This window comes from Sus scrofa, chromosome 1 (genome assembly GCF_000003025.6).
Source record: "Sus scrofa isolate TJ Tabasco breed Duroc chromosome 1, Sscrofa11.1, whole genome shotgun sequence".
Lineage (NCBI taxonomy): Eukaryota > Metazoa > Chordata > Mammalia > Artiodactyla > Suidae > Sus > Sus scrofa.
The window spans coordinates 35,005,005-35,025,291 of record NC_010443.5 but is presented as its reverse complement, the minus strand read 5'-3'; the positions used below and the strand labels follow the sequence as shown (position 1 = coordinate 35,025,291).

The window sequence follows — 20,287 nt, the reverse complement described above, 5'->3', positions numbered from 1 at the left end:
AATGATGCATGAAGATTTTATGTAGCCAGCAACAGAGGTCTTTTTTTTTTTTTTTTTTTTTTTTTTGTAATATCTTAGGTAGTGGAATCAGGAGATACTATTCACTCCTTGTACTCAATGATCCTGGTTGCCAGGCATGTAAAATCTAAGACCTTATTTACCCCAAGTTAATCAAGAAACTATTTGCCTGTTATTTCTACATGACTCAGGAGTACAGAGAGTGGCCATATCCCTCTACGTATATGAACACAGAGGATATCCTTCTAGTCAGGCAGATCCCTCTGTGCATGACAGAGTTATTATTTTATAAAAAAGAATTTGTGATGACACCGTAAAAACAATTAGAGAAGATCTCAGTCATATGAATAGCTCCTCTAGACAACAGGCCTTGTGAATGCACTACTAGCACCAGCACTGTCATAATTTTAGGATGCTTTTCAGTTCAAAAGGCATTAATCTCCACAGACTTCAACAATCTTCACGTCAAAGAAATTGTGTCTTTAGCTAATACAGATCCAAATCAGTTTTAGAGTGTAAAGATTCTCAATACAGATTCATGCCAAAGGAAAAATGATATAAATTAGCCACTTTAGAACATTTCCTCAATTTTGGGATTAAACAAAATGAAAAACAATTATCTGTCCTATTGGGTTAAATGTCCTTGATTAAATCAGGAGATAAGAGAAGTTCTGATGTGAAATGGGTTCAACTAATGTGGACAGTGACTCCAAATCAACTATTCCTTAGGGCAATTAGGATTTGAACAGGGGACCAGAGGACAGATTTCTGCCACTTAAGTCTCTGAACTAAGAAAAGCAGGTTTTTATGGTTAACTCTAGAGTTCATAGGTACAATGATGAACAAAAAGGAATGCCATAATAAAAGCCATCAGCGTGGGCACCATAATAGCGAGAACTTCTGAATAGTTATTTTAATCATCAAGTTCTATTTAAATTCCTTGAGGGGGCCAAAATATCTACCCCTTTAGTCAAAGTGCCATCAAAAATAAAATCATCACACTGAGTATTATAACTAGGAAAACTAGGAGATACATGCAGATGAAAATAATTACAGATCTATATGATAAAATAACAAGATAGTGGCATTTTAAAGATATTTAGTCATGTAAACAGTTACAGGTCCAAGCTTAGTCCATTTTTACACTAGTGTGACAGTTCAGCTGGTAAGAGACCCTTTATCTCCATTCCATGCGACCACCCCTACTTCCGCACCATGGTGGGTCATCTAGAGATTCAAAATATCATAAAGTATATCATCTAAACATAACATATTGGAAGGCAGTCAAAGTTGTAAGTCGTTAGTTGAATGGAAGGCCCTAAGTTAAAGCAAAAAAATTTTTTTCAGTAGGATAAACTACAAAGCTTTACATCTTGATTCTGATTTCCCTGTGACCTCCAATATACGCTGTGCAGTGAAAGATGACAAGGAAGGTTCTGGCTGCGGTGGCCTCCCAGGATGTCCGCAGAAGGTCACAACAGGGAGGCACTAGGCTTTGCTTTGCGCAGGAAGGGAAAGTTTCTAGAAGAGTAAACTAAAGGCTGGCAAGACCATAAGTAAAGCAATTATAGAGCTAAGGGGTTGGGTTCTTCTTTTGCAGCTACTGTTGCCAAGTGACAAGAAACTTCCTTTTCCTACTTTGATAAATATCATGCCTTTTAAAAATAAGGACACGAAATGGCTACTGACCCAAACTGTTCATATATTCTTCCTGTGAACTTCTCATTTCCCATCCTTCTGCAACTTTAGCCAGATCAAATGAAAATTTGCCAGAGAGTAGGGGAGAAACAAACATAAGCAAAATGTACAAATATTTTCACAGGCACTAAAGAATCTTGTCAATGGTACCTCCATCAGTGAAGTTAAGATGATGAAGAACTGGGTAAGGACGGCTACTATTTAAGTATTATAAAGAGAAGAAAAAATATCATGCTTCTTCAGCCTGAGTTTTTGTAAAAACGACACACTTACTAAAGTTGATAGCTGAGAAATCTCTCTACTGTACCTGAAGGGTACCACTTCTTGTTCCAAACCATACATTTTCATTTTTAACTGTATATGTCTATGTTCATGTTCAAGTTTTAAATTAAGAATCTGACACTGGGCAAAGGTCAAAATATCATAAAGTATAGAAATTAATCATAGAGCAATACCAGAGGTATTGTTCCTATAAGTATGATGATATATGATATATTGAAAATCTAAAGGCACTAATTTGTCCCTGTTTATTTTTTATCTTGTTCCAAAAGTTATTTTAACATATAAATGCAAAACTATGTTAGGTATTTTACTGAGTGCAAATTTATATTCTCCTCATTATAAAACCAAATCTCAATTAGGTAATGAGAAAGAGATCAAAGGTCAAGCCTATGTTCGCTAAACCATGGTGCCAGCTGAAGATATTCACATTTCAGGCAGAATGGCTGGGGAAAAAAATACTAGTTTTTTGTGATTATCATAGTACTACATATAACACACAGGACAATGAAAATGTACATAAAATAATACAGTTACTGAGGTGATTTGAAAATACAGCCACGAAATTTTTTGAGATCTCTCTGATTGAGAGCTTGGGTCCATGTTTCTCCTCTTGCATATGAGTGATCTCAGACCTACCTAAATATACAGAGCACGGAGGAAGTGGTAGAATGAAATTTTGAGCGTAGGTTCCAAGAGACCATGCAGCTTCCCCTCTGAAACATGGAACATTTGCTCATGGAGTCCTGAGTTAGCTGGTGGAATTATCAGATACATGCATGAAGAAGTTTCCAGATGATTCTCACCCTCCAGGAATTTGAGTTGCCTTCAGCTGCTCAAATCTGAGTATTCCCAACTGAGGATGTCTCATCCTGAGACAGGGAAAAACCACCCCTACTAGACCTTTCTCAATGTCTGGCTCCCAGAATCTGTGAGCATTATAAAATAGTTATTGGTTTATCCCAGTAAGTTTTGGGGGATTTTACTATGCAGCAGTTGATAAATGGAAAAGCATGTCTATCTTCATCCATACTAAGAGGATAAAGGAAAACTTCAGTGAAAGATGCAAATTCCTTAACGTGAAAACACTGCCCTTTCATGACTGGTCCCCTGCTTACATCTCTCCAGTCTCATGTCTCGATACTCTCCAATTTCAATCACATGTCCATATTAAATAACTTGTATTTTCTATGGGAAAGGTTTCTTTTATGTTCATACACCTTCACCCTTTACATGATGCCTAGAGTTCCTTTTTTTACTATTTATAGACTCATCCAGACCAATCATCTTCAAACCCAGCTCATTATTATCACCTCTGAGAAGCCTTCCTCAGCATACCCTCTCTAGCCTGAAATTAATGCACCTTTTTTCCCTCTCTTTCTCTTTAGTTATTGAGCTCCTAGAAGACACTTTATATTACTTAGGTAAATAGGTAATATTTACCTAAGGTAAATAAGTAATATAACTTACTTAGAAGTAAGTTTGGGGCTTTAGACTTCAGTGCTTAGCACATTATGCAATCAATGATTGTAGAATAAATGCATTTATGAACAAATGAAAGAATGAACCCAAGAAGGTAGTTTAAGGTAGGAGAATACCTAATGTTGGTGAGGATATGGAACAACCAGAACTTTCAAGGTGCAAGCTGGAATATAAATTGATAAAACAAATTAGAAAAACTGCCATACATACTAAAGCCGTACATAAGCATATGCTATTACCCAGAAATTCCACTTTCAGATAGATGCTCCCCCACAATGAGTATATCTGTTCCTGGAAAGTCAAATACCTATCATCAATAAAGTGGATAAATTGTCACACAGTCACAGGATAGACAATTTTATAACCATGATGTCAAATGATCTACAGACACATGAAGTAACATGAATGAATTTCACAACATTGAAAAGAGAAGCCAGATGAAAGAGTATGAACTATAGAATTTCATTTACCTAAGTTACTACCATTAAAAACCAAGGACAGTGGTTACTCTTCGGCAGTTGGGTTAGTGACTGCAACAGAGTAATGGGGGCTTCTGGGATTCTGGTGATATTCCAGTTTTTTGTGAATTGTGAATGTGAATTGTGGGTATATTTAGTTTGTGAAAATTCACCAAGCTATATATTTATCAAGCTATACTTTTAATGTACAATTTTCTGCATGTTTACACTATACTTAAGCAAGAAATTAAAAAATTAGAGAAAGATGGCTATGTGTCCACTTGGTCCCAAACTCCTGTCCAGAAACACCTCACACACACAACTCAACACAATGCAATTAGAACCTCATCCTAACAGATTTGAAATTTAAAGTCAGTGTTTATGGCAAAAAAAAAAAAAAAATCTAATTAAGTCAAAATTTCTCTTGAAAATTCCTAAATCACTCCTAAAGACTAGTTTATATCTTTTTCCTTATCTACATCATTGAACCAGATCTTTTAACTTAGAAAATGTGAGAATCCTTAAGATCAAAAGAAACAAGAGAAATTCCTATCTGCAAAAGTTAGGGCATTAAAATCTTTCTGGGTCAAGTTCACCTTGGAGAGACCAGTTGAGTGGTACACTAAATATATTATGAGGTGACTACATCTTAAAAGGGCATCTGGTGAACTTTTTCTACTTTGTAACTACACATTCTTGAGAACTACTTATTTGAATTCATCTATACATGATAGACTATTTTTACACAGTTCATATATTTCCCATGTCATCTCTCTATTGAAATGTACTGTTATTTAATATTATTCTGGAATCATGCCAATTTTAGGTCATTAGTGTCTTGGCACTATATAAAATTCAACTGCATTGCCACTGTTAACTCACAGAAAAACTTTGTGAGCCCATCTCATATGGCATCTCTCTCGATTTTTACTCAGCAAACACAGAACTGGAGCTACTCTGCAAGTGCATAATTTGAAAAAGTGAATGTGGCTCATGATTTGACTTTCAATGTGAAGTTACTCAGAGCACATCCCCACCTTGAATTTAAAAATAGAGTAGGTGGAGAAGAAAACTTCCTCCAGAGCATATATTAAAAGTTTTCTAATCCTATTTCACCAAGCTGAAAATAAGAGGTAATCCAGAAAGAAAATTTTAAAAACAAACAAACAAGCCAGAGACTGAGATTTTTCATCTGACCTGATCAAAGATGACTGGACCAAAGAAAAACCCACCTTGCTATTTGCCATCCAGGAAACTGTCTTTAGTTTTTAATATTCTTATGCAAATAAGGAAAATGCTAAGAGTCTTTCTTTGATTACCAATTACCATGCCTTCAAAAAGAGAATAAGGCTATTGAATTCTGAATGATTTATTTTTTCCACAATCAGGGAAGCCCTTGAAATCCAGAGAATCTTATTAGAGATATAAAATATTCCCAAAGTTTTTATAGAGGTACAAAGGCAATTCACAATGCCTATAAAATCTAAGAATAATCTTCAGGGAAGAGGGAAAGAAGAATGAAGAAGAAATACCAGAATAGTTAGCTTCTTAGCTTTTCACGGACCACAGACCTGCAAGATTCTTCCTAGATTCTAACAAAGCCCATTCAGGCTTGTCTGAATCTAGGTTAAGTGAGCATGTACGTGTGCACGTGTATATATGGATGCACGTAAATGTTTATATTAGTACAAAAGAATCCAGGGAAGGGATATGAGTCCTGGTCATAGTTTTTTAAAATACCCTACATTTAATTTTAAAAGCGTCATACATTCCTTGTTCTTCTATTGAAAATCACTACTCTAAAATGATAGATTATAGTTATCCTGCTATTTCTCAGGGCAGGATGTACTTAAAAACAGTAGCCAAGCAGCTTGAAGTAAAGGTGTAGCTTATGTATAGTACAGTGTTACCACGGTGAGATGAAAAGAGTGTGAGCTCTGGAGTTAGATTTGGGTTCCCCCTAAAAGACACCTGATCTGAACAACTTTACCAATCAGCCTCTGGGTCCCTATGGATAAAACTGGGATATTAAAAGTTGTTAATATGAAATTAGAGAAATGATGCATGTAAGCCATATATCACAGTACCCGACACATTGTAAATTATTATAAATGGGTGCTTTTTATCACAAGGTATATTAAACATTTATATGCTGATATGTTAAATTTACACTCACTTAGAAGACTAAATGGCTTAAGCACATTCACGATCCCCTGTTACTTCAACCAGTTATTAAAATAAGCTTGAGTTGGTGCTCAGCTACACTGACTACCAACAAGAAGGAAAGTGAAGAAAAAAAAAAAAAAAGAAAAAAAAAAAAAAAAAAGCCGTGCACGAAAATTCAAGAAAAGAAAGAAATACCCAGGGACATGTTCTCCCTACTGATCTGTTTCATTCAAAAGAAAAGTCACATTTCTAGATAACTTTTTAAATTTCCCTATACTTCTTATTACTGAATCTGAAATAGTTCTTGAAGCATAAACAGAAGTTATTGGCTTCTTGGACTCTCATGGAAAAGAACTAGAGGAGAGAAATGAGTAATAATATCATGTACAAATAAGAAGTATAATAATATGCCATTCTTTAAAGACCAGATAGTCTCATATCTAAATATGGAAATACAAGACCCTAAAGATCACGAGTATTAGTTATTTTCATTAGCAACAATTACAATAATTAGCCTATGGTAACTGCTTAAAAATGTTAATCAAATCAATGAATAAATTAAGTTTTTATATTTATACTAAAATAATTTTTTCTGAAAGTGGACTAAAGTGAGAAAGGATAAAAGTGTAATGATATTTGAAACAAACTGTATTTTATTTCAGTGCTTCCGAGATAAACTCATATAAAAATTAGAAAACACTCACATTCAGCAAGAGGGTACACTTCCAACACGCACCAGAAAGAAGTGTACTGCTAGTGACAAAAGGTATTCACAAAAACAATTTCAGTTATATTTGACACTGTTCCTAAATCATCCAATCAAGGCGTTGGCAACAACAAAAACACTTTCAATATCAAAAGATTAGCAGCATCAACTGCTTTAACTCATCCTAGATAAACAAGATAATACTTGAAAGATATACGCAAGTAAGGATAGAAAAGAGAAAATCTAAAGTGTAGGTGAATTTTATAAAATAATTGTGATAAACTTCTGATATTCATCTTGAAAATAGTTTCATGTAACTCCATAGGCTCTAGATGATGAAAGGTCACTAATATATTGCCAAAAACATTTTTATGAGATTAATTCAATTATAATTGCTTTGACTATTCCAGCCACAATTTAGACATAGAATCCAATTATCCATTTCATTTTCATTTATACCTCATGGGCTAGATCATTTATCATGTTTCATGATAATGATCAGAAGACACATGGAAAGTGATTTCTGGAGGTAACAAATTACCTACCATATTAGCATAGCTTATAAGATCCTGTCAACAACTACTATGCATAAATATGAGGTAATTAAATTTACAATGTGCAGGAGTATTTGATATGCTACTTGCTTCCTTCACAGCTGCCAAAAATCTGGGTTGCTAAATGCAGCAAAACCGTTTGGTTGCAAATCAGGAATCATTACGCCCCAGAACTCCAACAGGTAGCTGGTATGCTGTGGCTCAAGAGGCTGAGATGTATCTTTCATCATCTGGTATTATTACTTCTTGCCACCAAACCATCCATCATCACCGCGCAGACAGCTTGAAACGATAGACCTGGACCCTCACATTACTGCTCCTTGAACTCTCTCTCATCCATCTTTTGCATCATTCCTGATTCACAGCTAAGTACCCTCTCTCGACTGCAAAACCAAGTGTGAACCTGTAATGCCTTTAACCTACAGTGCCTCTCTAATAGTAATTGATTTCTCTTTATCATGGAGCCACTGTTAAGAAAAGAATACCCATGCTTACTGATGCTGAAAGATGATTTTTGAAAGATCCAAGTTATAGAATTTCAATAGTTGTAGGAAAATGCATTATTTTGTTTTATTTTTTAAGCTAGGCTTCAAAATTGCATTAGTATTTCTATTTGAATATTTATTCATAAGACTCAGAAACACAAACTTAAACACAGACAGCGATGTCTCTGAATGCAAAAGCACACAAGCCAGAAAAAAAAAGACAGCCTACAATATGTACATAAATGCAGCACTTCAATCTGAAAACTATTCATCGGTTTCGAATATGTTTAACAGTTTTAATAGTAAAAATCAGAACTTCAAGATACTTAGTAGGTTGAAATTATAAAAACACATTTTTATCCTCGACACAATGCAAACAAAACACAGGGATTTAAAGTTAGATGCAAGAATGTTTGTGAAAATTGCCTTTCAAAATAAATCTCTCGCCCGCCCATTTTTTTCCTTCTTCACTGATTGCTAAGAGAACCTTCAAAAATGATACCAGTTACACAGTGGCTGGTGTACCATAAACTATCCAAGACTAAAGGGTTTTAATTCCGCTCCATCTGAATGCTGTTATAAAAGTTTAATAAATCAAAATGATCAAAATGTTCCCAGTGGCAGATTGGGATTTGGTTTCCAATTCAAATTCTCTTTAATATACGGCTCCCCTGACATCTTGCATTTCCACCATCCACGTTGAATCCCAAACACCTCACTTTTCATCATTATGATGCATCAACCAGTCTGGTCATGGTAACTACTTTTTAACAATCCTGCACAATACAGAGAAATGCCAAACCTGGTGGGGTTTTAACATAGAAAAATTATGGCAGGTGGGAACTTTTTATCTATCCTTAAGTAAATATTTTTAAACGACCTGCTGCAGTGAATGACATTCTTTGAGGATTGAAAAATGCTGTTGGCCAAAAGTCTTAGAAAGAAAACCTCCCTCCTTCCAAAACTTTAAGAAACTGTTGTAAGAAAAAGACATGTCTAGGAGCATTATTATCAGGGGCTCTTAAATTTTGAAGAGCAGAGAAAGTGGGGAAGTCTTTGGAGAGTTTGCTTTATTTCTATGAAGCAAAAAGTTTTTACAAAGAACAGAAAAAATATTTTCACTCAGCCTCAAATCCAAACAGGAATCTACACAAAGCAGCAGAGAAAACACATATTTACACACAATATATCTCACATGTGTTTTTATATATGAAAAAGGTCAGGGATAAAGAAAAAAAATATTATATTTAACCATGTTAGGGTTCTCTTTTTAAATTTTCCATTTAATTGCGTATATTTGCTTTTATCCTAAGTTGAAAAACATGGAAAATTCTAATAATACTAGCCAAAGACTATTAAATAGAAGCTTATAAAATACAGAGAATTTCTGTACACCAAGTACCTACTGTTTAATTTATCTTGTGTTGAATCCTTGTTGAAGTCTCTCCCATAGGCCTAAAGATTTTAAACCTATCTTTCCAGTACCCGAATCAAGAGTTTACAACTGAAATTACCATCTATGCTCTCAAATCAGTTCTTATACAAGCCTTTCAAATTTCTGTACATAATACCATATTTCAACTAGTATCCCAGGCTATCTATTCCTTTTTCTGTCATTCCACAATGTTCTTAATATTTCTACCATAATCTCTAGACCTTGACTTTTCCTTTCCATCACAACTCCCTCAAGGATGCCTTACCACCTCAAGCTTTTAAGATCATCAGAGACCCTTAAACTTACTCCCTGCAAACTCATCATTCTCCAAATCATCTCTCAACCTAGAGCTCTGAGACAGATATGAAGATTCAAGCAACCTACTGCAAACCTCCCCAAAGTTCCCAAATCAAATGACCTCATACATTTATATTCCTTAGTCTGACAAAAACTGCTCTACAATTAGGCTTCAAAGAACATACTTCCAGGCTTCTTTCCTGGAAAACACTGTCTCATGGTCCATGTTTAATACTAGCACCCAAGTGCTTGTTTTCCTATGTCACACCCTCTTCTTGAAATGCCCTTACTTATTTTCAACTATCCTATCCTAACCATCCATCAATAGTAAGATGAAACTTGACCTCTTCCTCAGCTCATTCCCTGACCACTAAAGTCAAAGAAGAGGCTGTCCTCCTCTGTTCTACACATTAAAACCATGCCATCCATATGACACTTTATAACCTACTCTGTTTTTGTTTCTTTAACAATGACCTGATTATATCTGCTGGCTAATGGCCATGGTCCTGGCTATAAAAACAAAACAATAAACAAGAAAAAGAGAATAGTCCTTGACTTAGTCAATCGAATGGTGGAAGCAGATCTTAGGAACACAGTAATAGGTTGAAGATGTACTACAGACAGAACATTCTTAGGAGAGAGCACAGTGCATTAAAGCGAGTGAAAGAAAACCAGTATTGTTAGAGTTTGGTAAGCAAAGCAGAATCTCATGAAGGACTGGAGAGGTGGGAAGAGCCAGATGAAGGGTCTTGGAGACATCTGGGACTGATTCTGTGAATATGAAGCCAGTAGAACCAGGAGAGTAAGTATATGCTGACTTTGTGTAATACGGTCAGTCCGCTGCTATGTGAAGACCGACTCGGAGGAGGTAAGTGCTGATGTGGGGAGACTTTTTAAAGTACAATGAACAGCTCACAGCTATAGAGAATAAATTCGTGGTCACCAGTGGGAAAAGGGAAGGGTGGAGATGAGGCATGGGGTATGGAGTTAAGAGATACAAACTACTATGCATATAATATGTAAGCAACAAAGATATACTGTACAGCACAGAGAAATATAGCCATTATTTTGCAATAACTTTAAATGAAGTATAAACTATAAAAATATTGAATCACTATGTGGTACACCTGAAACTCACATAATATTGTAAATCAAATCTACTTCAATAACAAAGAAATAAAGTTATCAGTCCTTTAGTTGTTTTTTTAATTTAAAAAAAGTAAAAAGTACAGTAAAAAAGAAGATGGTAACATGGGTGAAAGCAATAGCAGTAAAGGTAAAGGAAGTGCTGAGGACCCAAAGGATATGGAATAAAACTCAGAAAATGAAAGAAGCAACCAATTAGCACACATATTTCTATTTGTTGTACTTTTACTCAACAATGTGAAAATATTTGAGACCATTGCCTTGTACAAATATTTGTTCTGCACATACTAACAGTAGGCATTACATAAAGACCTCTTGTAAACTTAGAGCTAAATAACTATGGAGAAAAAATTATAAAACAAAATCGATGAATTTTCTTCTCTACTGGAAAATAACTATCATTTGGCCTTTAGATATTTGGGGGAAAAAAATGAAAGAAAGCTAAATGAGGTAAGAATGCAACCATATGCATGTATCTGAGGGGGAAAAAAAGTCCAGGTGAAGGAAACAGCAAGTTTAACAGCCCAAAGGCAGGTGTAGCTTAGAAGAGTTGGTATGCTTGCCATGGAATAAAAAGGAAGGAAGTAATAGGAAATAAATTTGGAGTGGCACCCAGGGTATATTTCACTTAAAGCCTTTTGGACCTTTGATATTTTTTTTTCCCCTTAATGTGAAGTAAAGCTACTGGAGGGAGTAACATGCAATGGTTTCTTCCATATGTACATGAAGATGAAAGAAAACACCACCGGCAATTAGGAAAATGTAAATAACCATGTGAGTAAACTTTCTTCCAAACAAGGGTTCAGGTAATTATTCATTTGTTGTTTGTTGTTTTAACACAAGTACAGATTCTGTGCCACCGCAACTCAATCTGATTCCAAGCTGCACAACACTGCAGAAAACACAACAAAATATGTTCTTAGCTCAGGGTTCAGAAAATGGAGAGCAGAACAATACTATCTTTCAAATTATATCCTGAAGTTAAATGTAATCCTGTCCCCATAGTACATAAGAGAGGAGACCACATCCGTTGACAAAATTTCTCTAAAAACAAACATCAGAGCTAAGATAAAGCTGTATAAGGAGAGATTGTTATGGAATTATGCATTGAGAAAAGCTGCCCATACTTTGCCTCGATTATTTAATCTCTGTCCAGTCCTCAGTTTCCAAATCCTCACTTTCAACACTAAAATGGTACAACTTTTTTTTTATAAAAACTAGTAACTAGGAATTAAACACAATCCACACTGAAGACCAACAAAATATAAATGTTTATCTGTACTTATTTGTGTTGACCTTATGATTGTTTTTATTCCTTACTCAACTGATGTTTTGTAGAAAAGGAAATAACATGATTTATATTAGCACAGATTGAAATCAAAGTGCTTTCTCTTGAATGATTTACCTAACATTTAACTTCTTCCTAGCATTTCATGAGTGTTTTCTGTTTTGGTGTATTCCCTAAGTTTGTACTCAATAAGTCAGGTTCCTAGTGCCATTTTACTAGTAAACAGAATGTGTGTTAGCTTTTATTTTATTTTACTTTACTTTACGTTACGTTACGTTACGTTACTTTACTTTATTTTATTTTATTTTATTTTATTGCTTTTCAGGGCTGTGCCTGCAGCATGTGGACGTTCCCAGGCTGAGGATTAAATCAGAGTTGCAGCTGCTGGCCTATGCCCATAGCCATAGGCACAGTAATGCCAGATCCTCAACCCACTGAGTGAGGCCAGGGATCAAACCAGCATCCGCATGGATACTAGTTGGGTTCATTACCATGGAGCCACAACGCGAACTCCGTTAGCTTTTAAAGAGATGTGAGCATCTAACTGGCAAATACTTTATATTAACTGCACAAAACCTTGATACCGAAACTCGCCTGATTGGGAATCCTGCTATTATTGACTTTCTAGAAGATGAAGTGGTGGGAAAGTGGAAGAAACTCCAGAACTGCAATTCAGGAAGTCATGTCCCACCACAACACTTACATCAGCACCTACTCTCAATGCACCACTGGAAACTATGAATTATCTCTCTGCCTCACTGACTGATTTCAATCTGTCATGTACAGAGCTTCTGTTTAACATTCTATAAGACTCTCACAGTACATTTTTATTTGCCAAAATGGCGCTTAATAAGTTTTGTAAATATCCATTGGTATATCTTCTATTTGTTAAAGGAACTTACTTTTTTCCCTATGGAATTAAAATTGAGAGCAAAATCAAGGTCAAAACTCTGTGCCAATATATTCAATAATTCTACATTTTCCTTTACAATTCATTAAATTATAAACTGCTTGAGAGCTTAAAACTATTTCTGCTGTTTCCTTTGTAATGTCTTGGTGGCTTTTACTTAGCATTTTAAGTACTCATAAAGGCTGCTAGCTTATTTTTCAATGAAGTTACAAACTGATTGCATTCCTTCCTTTTGGGTATGGTGTAAGAGAAAGAAAAAGAATGAGCAGGAGGAGAATATAAATTATGAAAAAACTGTTAGTCTGTGAAGCTGATATACATCCTTCAGAATGGAACCCAAAGTACATTTATCACAAACTCCAAGAGAACAAAATTGAGAAGCTCAGGAGGAATATAGAGAACTCCTATCAGTGCTCTGAAATAATATTCCTTAGTGTTCAAGAGAAAGAATTATTTGGCATAAAAATCATTCTCCTTTCTCTTTGATCCTTCTTAACTTCTTAAGGAGAAAACTCCAACAAAAACACAGTCCCCAAAGACACACTCCAAAAAAACAGGGACCAGCACCTCAACTGCTAAACATTACGTAGAGCTCTAATGTGACTCACTCAGGCAAATACACTGAGAAATCCTCTGGGAAAGAACTCTCATTCATTTTTATTTTTAAAACAAACAACAAAATAAATGGCATGAAAACAACCACTTGGGGAAGACAAGCGCTACAATCTCCCATTTTCATAAAGTAATATAAGGAAACTCAGAGGAGGAGAAAATTAATAGGAAAAAGTATTTGGAATAATGGTGCACAGAAGTGGATAGAACAGAGTTTCAGTAATAATAAACTCTCTGAAATAAGGACATCTAGTATCCTTTTGCTCATTCAGAATTTAAAAATGTACCAGACATCTTGTACCTTGAATCACCTGAATTACAAGTAGCTATTATGGATGAGAGGAGACTCCAAATGTTTCTTTTATCAGACTCAAGGGTAGCAACTGAAAGTTTTTAGATATGCAACATTTGGGGTTTCTTCCAAATTATGAGACATTTGGTATCACCTCACTGACTGCACATGCTTTCCTAACGATGCAAGGGCAGTTGGGACATTAGTATGTGGATTATCCATGTGTTCTGAGACTTTCATTATAGTTCAGGTTTTATAAAACATAGATATTTAAATTGAATTCTCCCAGATAAGTCCACATTTCCTGTCAAGTTGGCTAGTTTTCAAAATAGAAGGAAAGAAAAGGGATCTTCAAGTCACCATTCGGAAAAAGGACCTTTATATGAATTCAGGAGTCTGACAGCTATACAAAGAAAACTAGTTAAAAATCAATAGTGTATGGTATTAAGCAGAATGCTGAAGGACTCAAGCTAGAAATTCCACGGCCTTTTGTGTGTCGTGTTTCCCGCTTCCCAAGTGTCCTCACTTCTAATATAGAAATACTAAAATGAGAGAGACAGAGCTGATTTTTAACTAGTATATACAAAAAGACTAGAATACAACATATTAGTTAAATCAGACTGTTTTTCAAGTGAGAAAAAAAAAATAATTCATGCTAAACAACAAGTCGCCCTCCCTACTTGACATGAGAAGGAAAGAGACTGGTTCAGACACTACAAAAAAACAATGGCCATCATCTTTTCCTGTATGCCAGTAAACTTTCCTCCACCTGGAGGTAAAGGGGCAATGTGGTTCATCATCCATCCCCTATATCTTTTAGGGTCAGTCCCCCCACTCTAACTTCAACTGTATTTATGAATTTTAAGAAAAGGATCAATTGCCTTTATGCAAAAAAAAAAAAATGTTAGTTGCTGTAGCAAGCAAAGATGAACTAGACAGGCTCTGACGGAATGTACCCTACAAATAATTACAGTAAGTGCAGACTCTGAAAGGTTCAAATGCAAACTTAGCATTACTTTGGACGGCTTTCCTTCACTTATATAGTAGGTAACTGGTGTTAGCAAGCAATTCCATTAATAGCTCATCATTCCCCCTATAAGTCATGATCCCACCTTGCAGTATTACCTGACTTAAGATAATCATATTCTTCCCTCTCCCTCCACATCACCAAGTTCCAAACTCTGCATGTCCTTCAAGCTAAGGTGGTACTTTCTTTTGAAAAATTGTCCTCAGTTCCTATCTTACTTGAGTAGAACTAATAATTCCCTCTGAATAACACTACTACGCTCTGCAGTCTGCTGTACAAACATTCTCCACAGGCCATTCTAGTATATGGAGCCATATGCAATTTTTGAGACTTGTGAGAGGTGGTAACCTGTCTGTCCCCAAGGGGATGAAACTGAAGATGTATGTAGCCACATTGCTATCCTATGACCATGAAGACACCTTGGCTTAGGATTAAAGTCAAAACTATGACCTGCAGAGTGAAGAATTAAATGGATGCTTTAGGACTGACCTTGAAGCCTATCTTATCTCTGTACCTTTCAGGCATAAAAGTCAGCAAACACCCTTATTGTTAAACTAATTTGTATTCCCTTACAAAGGGAAGTATCATCAACAATCCAAAGTCCCTATGATTTTAAATACCAAAATTTGTTTTAAAGGCCCACCTATACTGGTATACATTTCAACAGTCACCCCATTTTACTGCTAGAAGTGAGTGGTATTCTGTGAGAACAGATAAACATACTAACTGAATCATGTCCATAGCACTCCAACAGTGGCTAATAGTTGAGACTAAAATTTTAAAATCAAACCAACAACAAACAAAACATGGTGCTTTTCACATTAAAGAACTTTAAAAATGTAACTGGAATTTCACTGATAAAAAAAAAATAATAGAAAGGCATAGCTAACAAATGAGAATAGAAATTGAGTGTCAGCTGTGGTAATCAGAATGTTATAGAAGTTTATTGTGGCTCCGCTGGTTAGAAACGCAGTTGGGTCTTTGATATAGACAGGTGGAAAAGAAAGGAGAAGATTGCAAATGAGGTCAAAAATGAGAATCTATAACATCACCTAGACTACAAAGGTGGCGCTTTTACTTTGAAGCCTGTAAACACCATTTCGATGTTTATTTCATTTTGTACACTTCAATTCTGTAGAAACATCGAGGAAAACACCTGCTCTTCATCTCATCTGTGTAAAAACTTCTTTGTCAGTAAAGATTGGCTTCCACAAACAAGACATTATCATTACTCAAAATGATCTGGAAGCAAAGCTAAAGTCATGATAAAGTAAATTCTGTTTCAATATACGTTTTTTTTTTTCTTCCTTTGGCTGTGGAAACACAGAGATCAATACTCTTCAACAAGAGAATTTTGCAGTGAAATTTTCATTTGTAACAAACAGCAACCAAAGAGCCTTAAGCATGCCCTGTCACTTTCAGTTTAGGAGAAAATGCACTAATAAACTCTTACCCTTGGGTCATCTTTGACAACAGGCAATATTATGACAGATCTTATTAAAGACTATTCATATCACTGCCCCAAAAATTTCCTTTAAAATTACCATCTTTTGTATCCATGTAACAGGATGTCAGCTTTGAAAGTGCCAATGAGAGACAAGACCTGTCACCATAGTTAATTCTCAGCACGATTTCATCACCAGGAGAGCTGAACCCGAAGGGTGTGTTTTTTGGTGAGCAGTATTTATTTGGTAGTTGGACAAACAAGAAAACTTATTGCTTTATATCAATTTTCAAATAAAACACCAAGCAAAGGATCACCTGTAAGTATTAGATACACAACAAACTAAAATATATTGAAAAGGAAAACTGCTAAAACTTTCAAAATATGAAATATGTTTCTAAAATGTAAACAGACTCCAGAAAGGATATTCAAAGCACCATCTTATTTTAACCCAACAAGTAAAATATAAAATATAAAACAAAATATAGGTTAAATTGTAGGACTTTCTTTAAACAAGAAAAATAGGGAAAGAAAAAAGCTACAATTTTCTATGAAATTCAAAGAATCTCCTTTTATAAATCTCACTGAAATAATTATTTACTCTGCAAGCAATATTCCTAGAATAGCCATAATGGAGTTTCTCCTAATAAAGAAATTTAAGCTTTGATATAATGATAAAAATCTATTTTTCAACTCAGGTAAATAAGGGAGCTCTAATAATTCCAAAATAAATCTCTTTTTAAAATCAACAGGTATTATATGGCTATCTGAAAGAAGGAAATTCATCTTTAACGGGAACACCTGGATAAAAGCTTCCACTCTGCCTTCTACAAACTGTTGAATACATTTGGGGCTGCAAAGTCCAAAAAATGTTGTATTTCTATGTCCACATCTAAATAGACATACAGATATTTCACTGTAAGCTATTCAAAAGAACTCTAGCTGCACTATTAACAGCTACAGTCTCCTTCAGGGGCTACACATCGTGAATGCAGGTCGAGTACCGTGAAGATAGAGTGAGCATGATTACTCAAGAGCACACCCACCTTCCCAAATCCAGAGCATATTAATCACGCTATAAGATTACCCAAGGACACCTTCAAGCTTTTCCAGAATACCTTCAGGCTCGGGTGAGAAAGATGCAGGAACAGGGCTTAACAGAGACGAATATGTGAGCATGTGTGACCATAAGAAAGATGCAGGAACAGGGCTTAACAGAGACGAATATGTGAGCATGTATGACCATAAGATAAATTTTCTCTCTACTGAAATACTGGAGTTAAATATTATATTTTCTTATTATGTAATGAATTGGGGCTCTGATTTCATGATCTTAAGCAGGTGATATAAGCTGACTCTGGAGACATGAGAGAAGTTTTATTTATAATAGAGTCAAATCCAATATACAAAGATAAACTTTTTTTTGGATCAGCTACAGAATCTCCCAAGCAAAAGCATTACAAGCAGCTAATAGCATTATTTAATAAAGTTAATATGATATAAAGCTGTGCTGGAAAAGAATGAGCCCAGCACCAGGAGTTATGAAACATACAGTTAAATTCTGCCCATCCAGTTATTAGATCTTCATGACTCTGGGCAATTATCAAATAGTCTGAATTTCAATTTTCTTCTAAAAGTATTAAAGGTTAAGATATTAAATTCAAGTAAATCTTAAAAATGAAATAATATATGTAAAAGACATTTGATGTTCAGAATTATAAAATATATTAACTTGCACATGGATACTATCTCATTTTCTCCTTCCAGCCTCTAAGCCTTGACACTTGCTTTGCTCTCCACTTGCTGGTCCTTCGTTCTCTTATACACATTCTCTTTCTGCTGCGCCCTCCACATCCACAACCCTCTTCTGGGCATCTTTTTCTTAACTTTCAGATTCTATCTCAAAGGCATTCATTAACAAAGGCTTTCCCTGACACCTCTGACAAATCTTAATCCAGTTTAGATGTTTTTGTTAAAATCTCCCCAAATTTTCCTTGAAAAGATTACATGGTTTATAATTATTTTCATTTCATTACATTCATTTGTTTATAATTATTTTCATAATCGATTGATACATGATAGTCCCTTCTACAAAGATGCTTTTCCTCTAAATTTTCACATGGCTGATGTCCTCATTTTTTTAAGGTTTCAGCTCAGTTATCACGTTCTCAAAGAGGTCTTCCAGATCATCCTAACTAAAATACCAATCACCATTATCTTGTGTGTTTATTCATAACACATACCATGACTTGATACTACATTTTGAACATCTTCCTATATAGTGTACCTAGCATACCTCAGTGTTAAGCTACATGAGGGCAGAGTCAGTATTTTACTAACCACTGGATCTCCACAACTCAGAACAGTGGAATGTATAGGGACTCGGTCAGGTTTTCTTTTTTGTTGTTGTTGCTTTTTTGGGGTTTTTTTTGCCTTTTCTAGGGCCACTCCCGTGGCATATGGAGGTTCCCAGGCTAGGGATCCAATCAGAGCTGTAGCCACCGGTCTACACCAGAGCCACAACAACGCCAGATCCCAGCCGCGTCTGCGACCTACACCACAGCTCACAGCAATGCCAGATCCTTAACCCACTGAGCGAGGCCAGGGCTCAAACCTGCAACCTCATGGTTCCTAGTCAGATTCGTTAACCACTGAGCCATGGCGGGAACTCCCGGGACTCAGTTGGTTTTGAATGAATATAATATACATTGTGCACTTGTACTCGTTTTTCCAGTATTCACTCATAATCACTCACAATCCCTGTAGCCTTAGTATCCAAGAATATTGAGGACTTCTTAGCAAGACTAACTTTCTAAGATTCCATAGCGGGCCAGAATTAGTGAACATTCGCAAATATGTATGATACTAGTAAAACTTAGAGGTGTACACAGGGACAGAAACTTTAAAACCTTGACATAATTGCCACAATGCTTTGAAGAAATAAAGTAGTATCTATAGAACTGTTATAAACAAGAAACACCAATCTAAAGTCAAAATGTAAACTAGATGATGGCAATATAGAATAAAGCGTTTTGTGTGTTTAGCCCTATTAGAGCTTTTAAATGGAGTCCTTTCAATAGAAATCACTTGTTAAAAAACTGCTTGACAGACTACACACATACAGTTTTAATTTGACCTTAAGACATTTTCAGAACTTTTATGATATGGTTTTACCGTGACTCGAAATGAAGAGCACTAGATTTAAAAATCAATCTAAATACCTATAAAAGTTTCTTTTGTTCTAATGAAGTCATGCAATTTCATGAAGTGAAAGCAATTTTACTTTACCTCTCACAATAAGTTGGGCAAAATTGGACACGCCAGAACCTCGTTCTGACTGAGTTACACAGCGATACAAATCCTGGTCAGTTTTTGTCACTTCTTGCAATCTAAAGGAAGCAGCAAATCTTCTGTGATTGATGTTCTTAGTCTGGGCTACTGGTATATCTTCTCCATTTCGTCTCTGCAAACAGAAACCAATCTTTAAAAAAGCAGGTTCTTAACATTTCCATAAATCTAAATCGTCTTGGTAACCAACATCTGTGATAAATGACTCTTGTTTGTTAAATTAGGAGAAACATATCTGTGTTGCTCCACCAATTATTACCATTGACTTCCAGTCAGAACAAGCATGTAAGTAAATACTGGTATGCTTTAAGGGGTATAGTGCCAAAACCGTAATAGTAATCTCGGTTTTCCATAAAATCACTACTAGCCCAGAATAAATTAATGAGCAGGATGTTAATGGCCCCTTTGCAAATGATTCACTGCTTCCTCTCTTCTCCCAGAGTTTATATGTGTAAAATCTTCTAGCCCATATACAATAATACATGTGCTTAGTAGGTTTGTCCCCTCCAGGAAAGTGAGACCATGCCTTATGCATCTCAGCATTTCAAATGTGTAGCATGTGGTCACCACAGAATAAATACCGATGAATACAAAAATGCTGATGAATAATTTATAGTCAAACCAAAATCTGCACGCTTTGCA

General features: G+C 35.5%; 1 protein-coding gene across 17 annotated transcripts in view; it reads right to left on the bottom strand.

Annotated features, from left to right (window-relative positions):
- Positions 1-20,287, bottom strand: part of PTPRK (protein tyrosine phosphatase, receptor type K) — a 565,337-nt gene that overhangs the window by 233,408 nt on the left and 311,642 nt on the right. For all 17 annotated transcript variants that reach the window (XM_003353215.4, XM_021072706.1, XM_005652678.3 and 14 more), the window contains exon 6: positions 19,586-19,760. In XM_003353215.4, the coding sequence (XP_003353263.1) occupies positions 19,586-19,760 (175 nt within the window). The remainder of the gene's footprint in view (positions 1-19,585; positions 19,761-20,287) is intronic.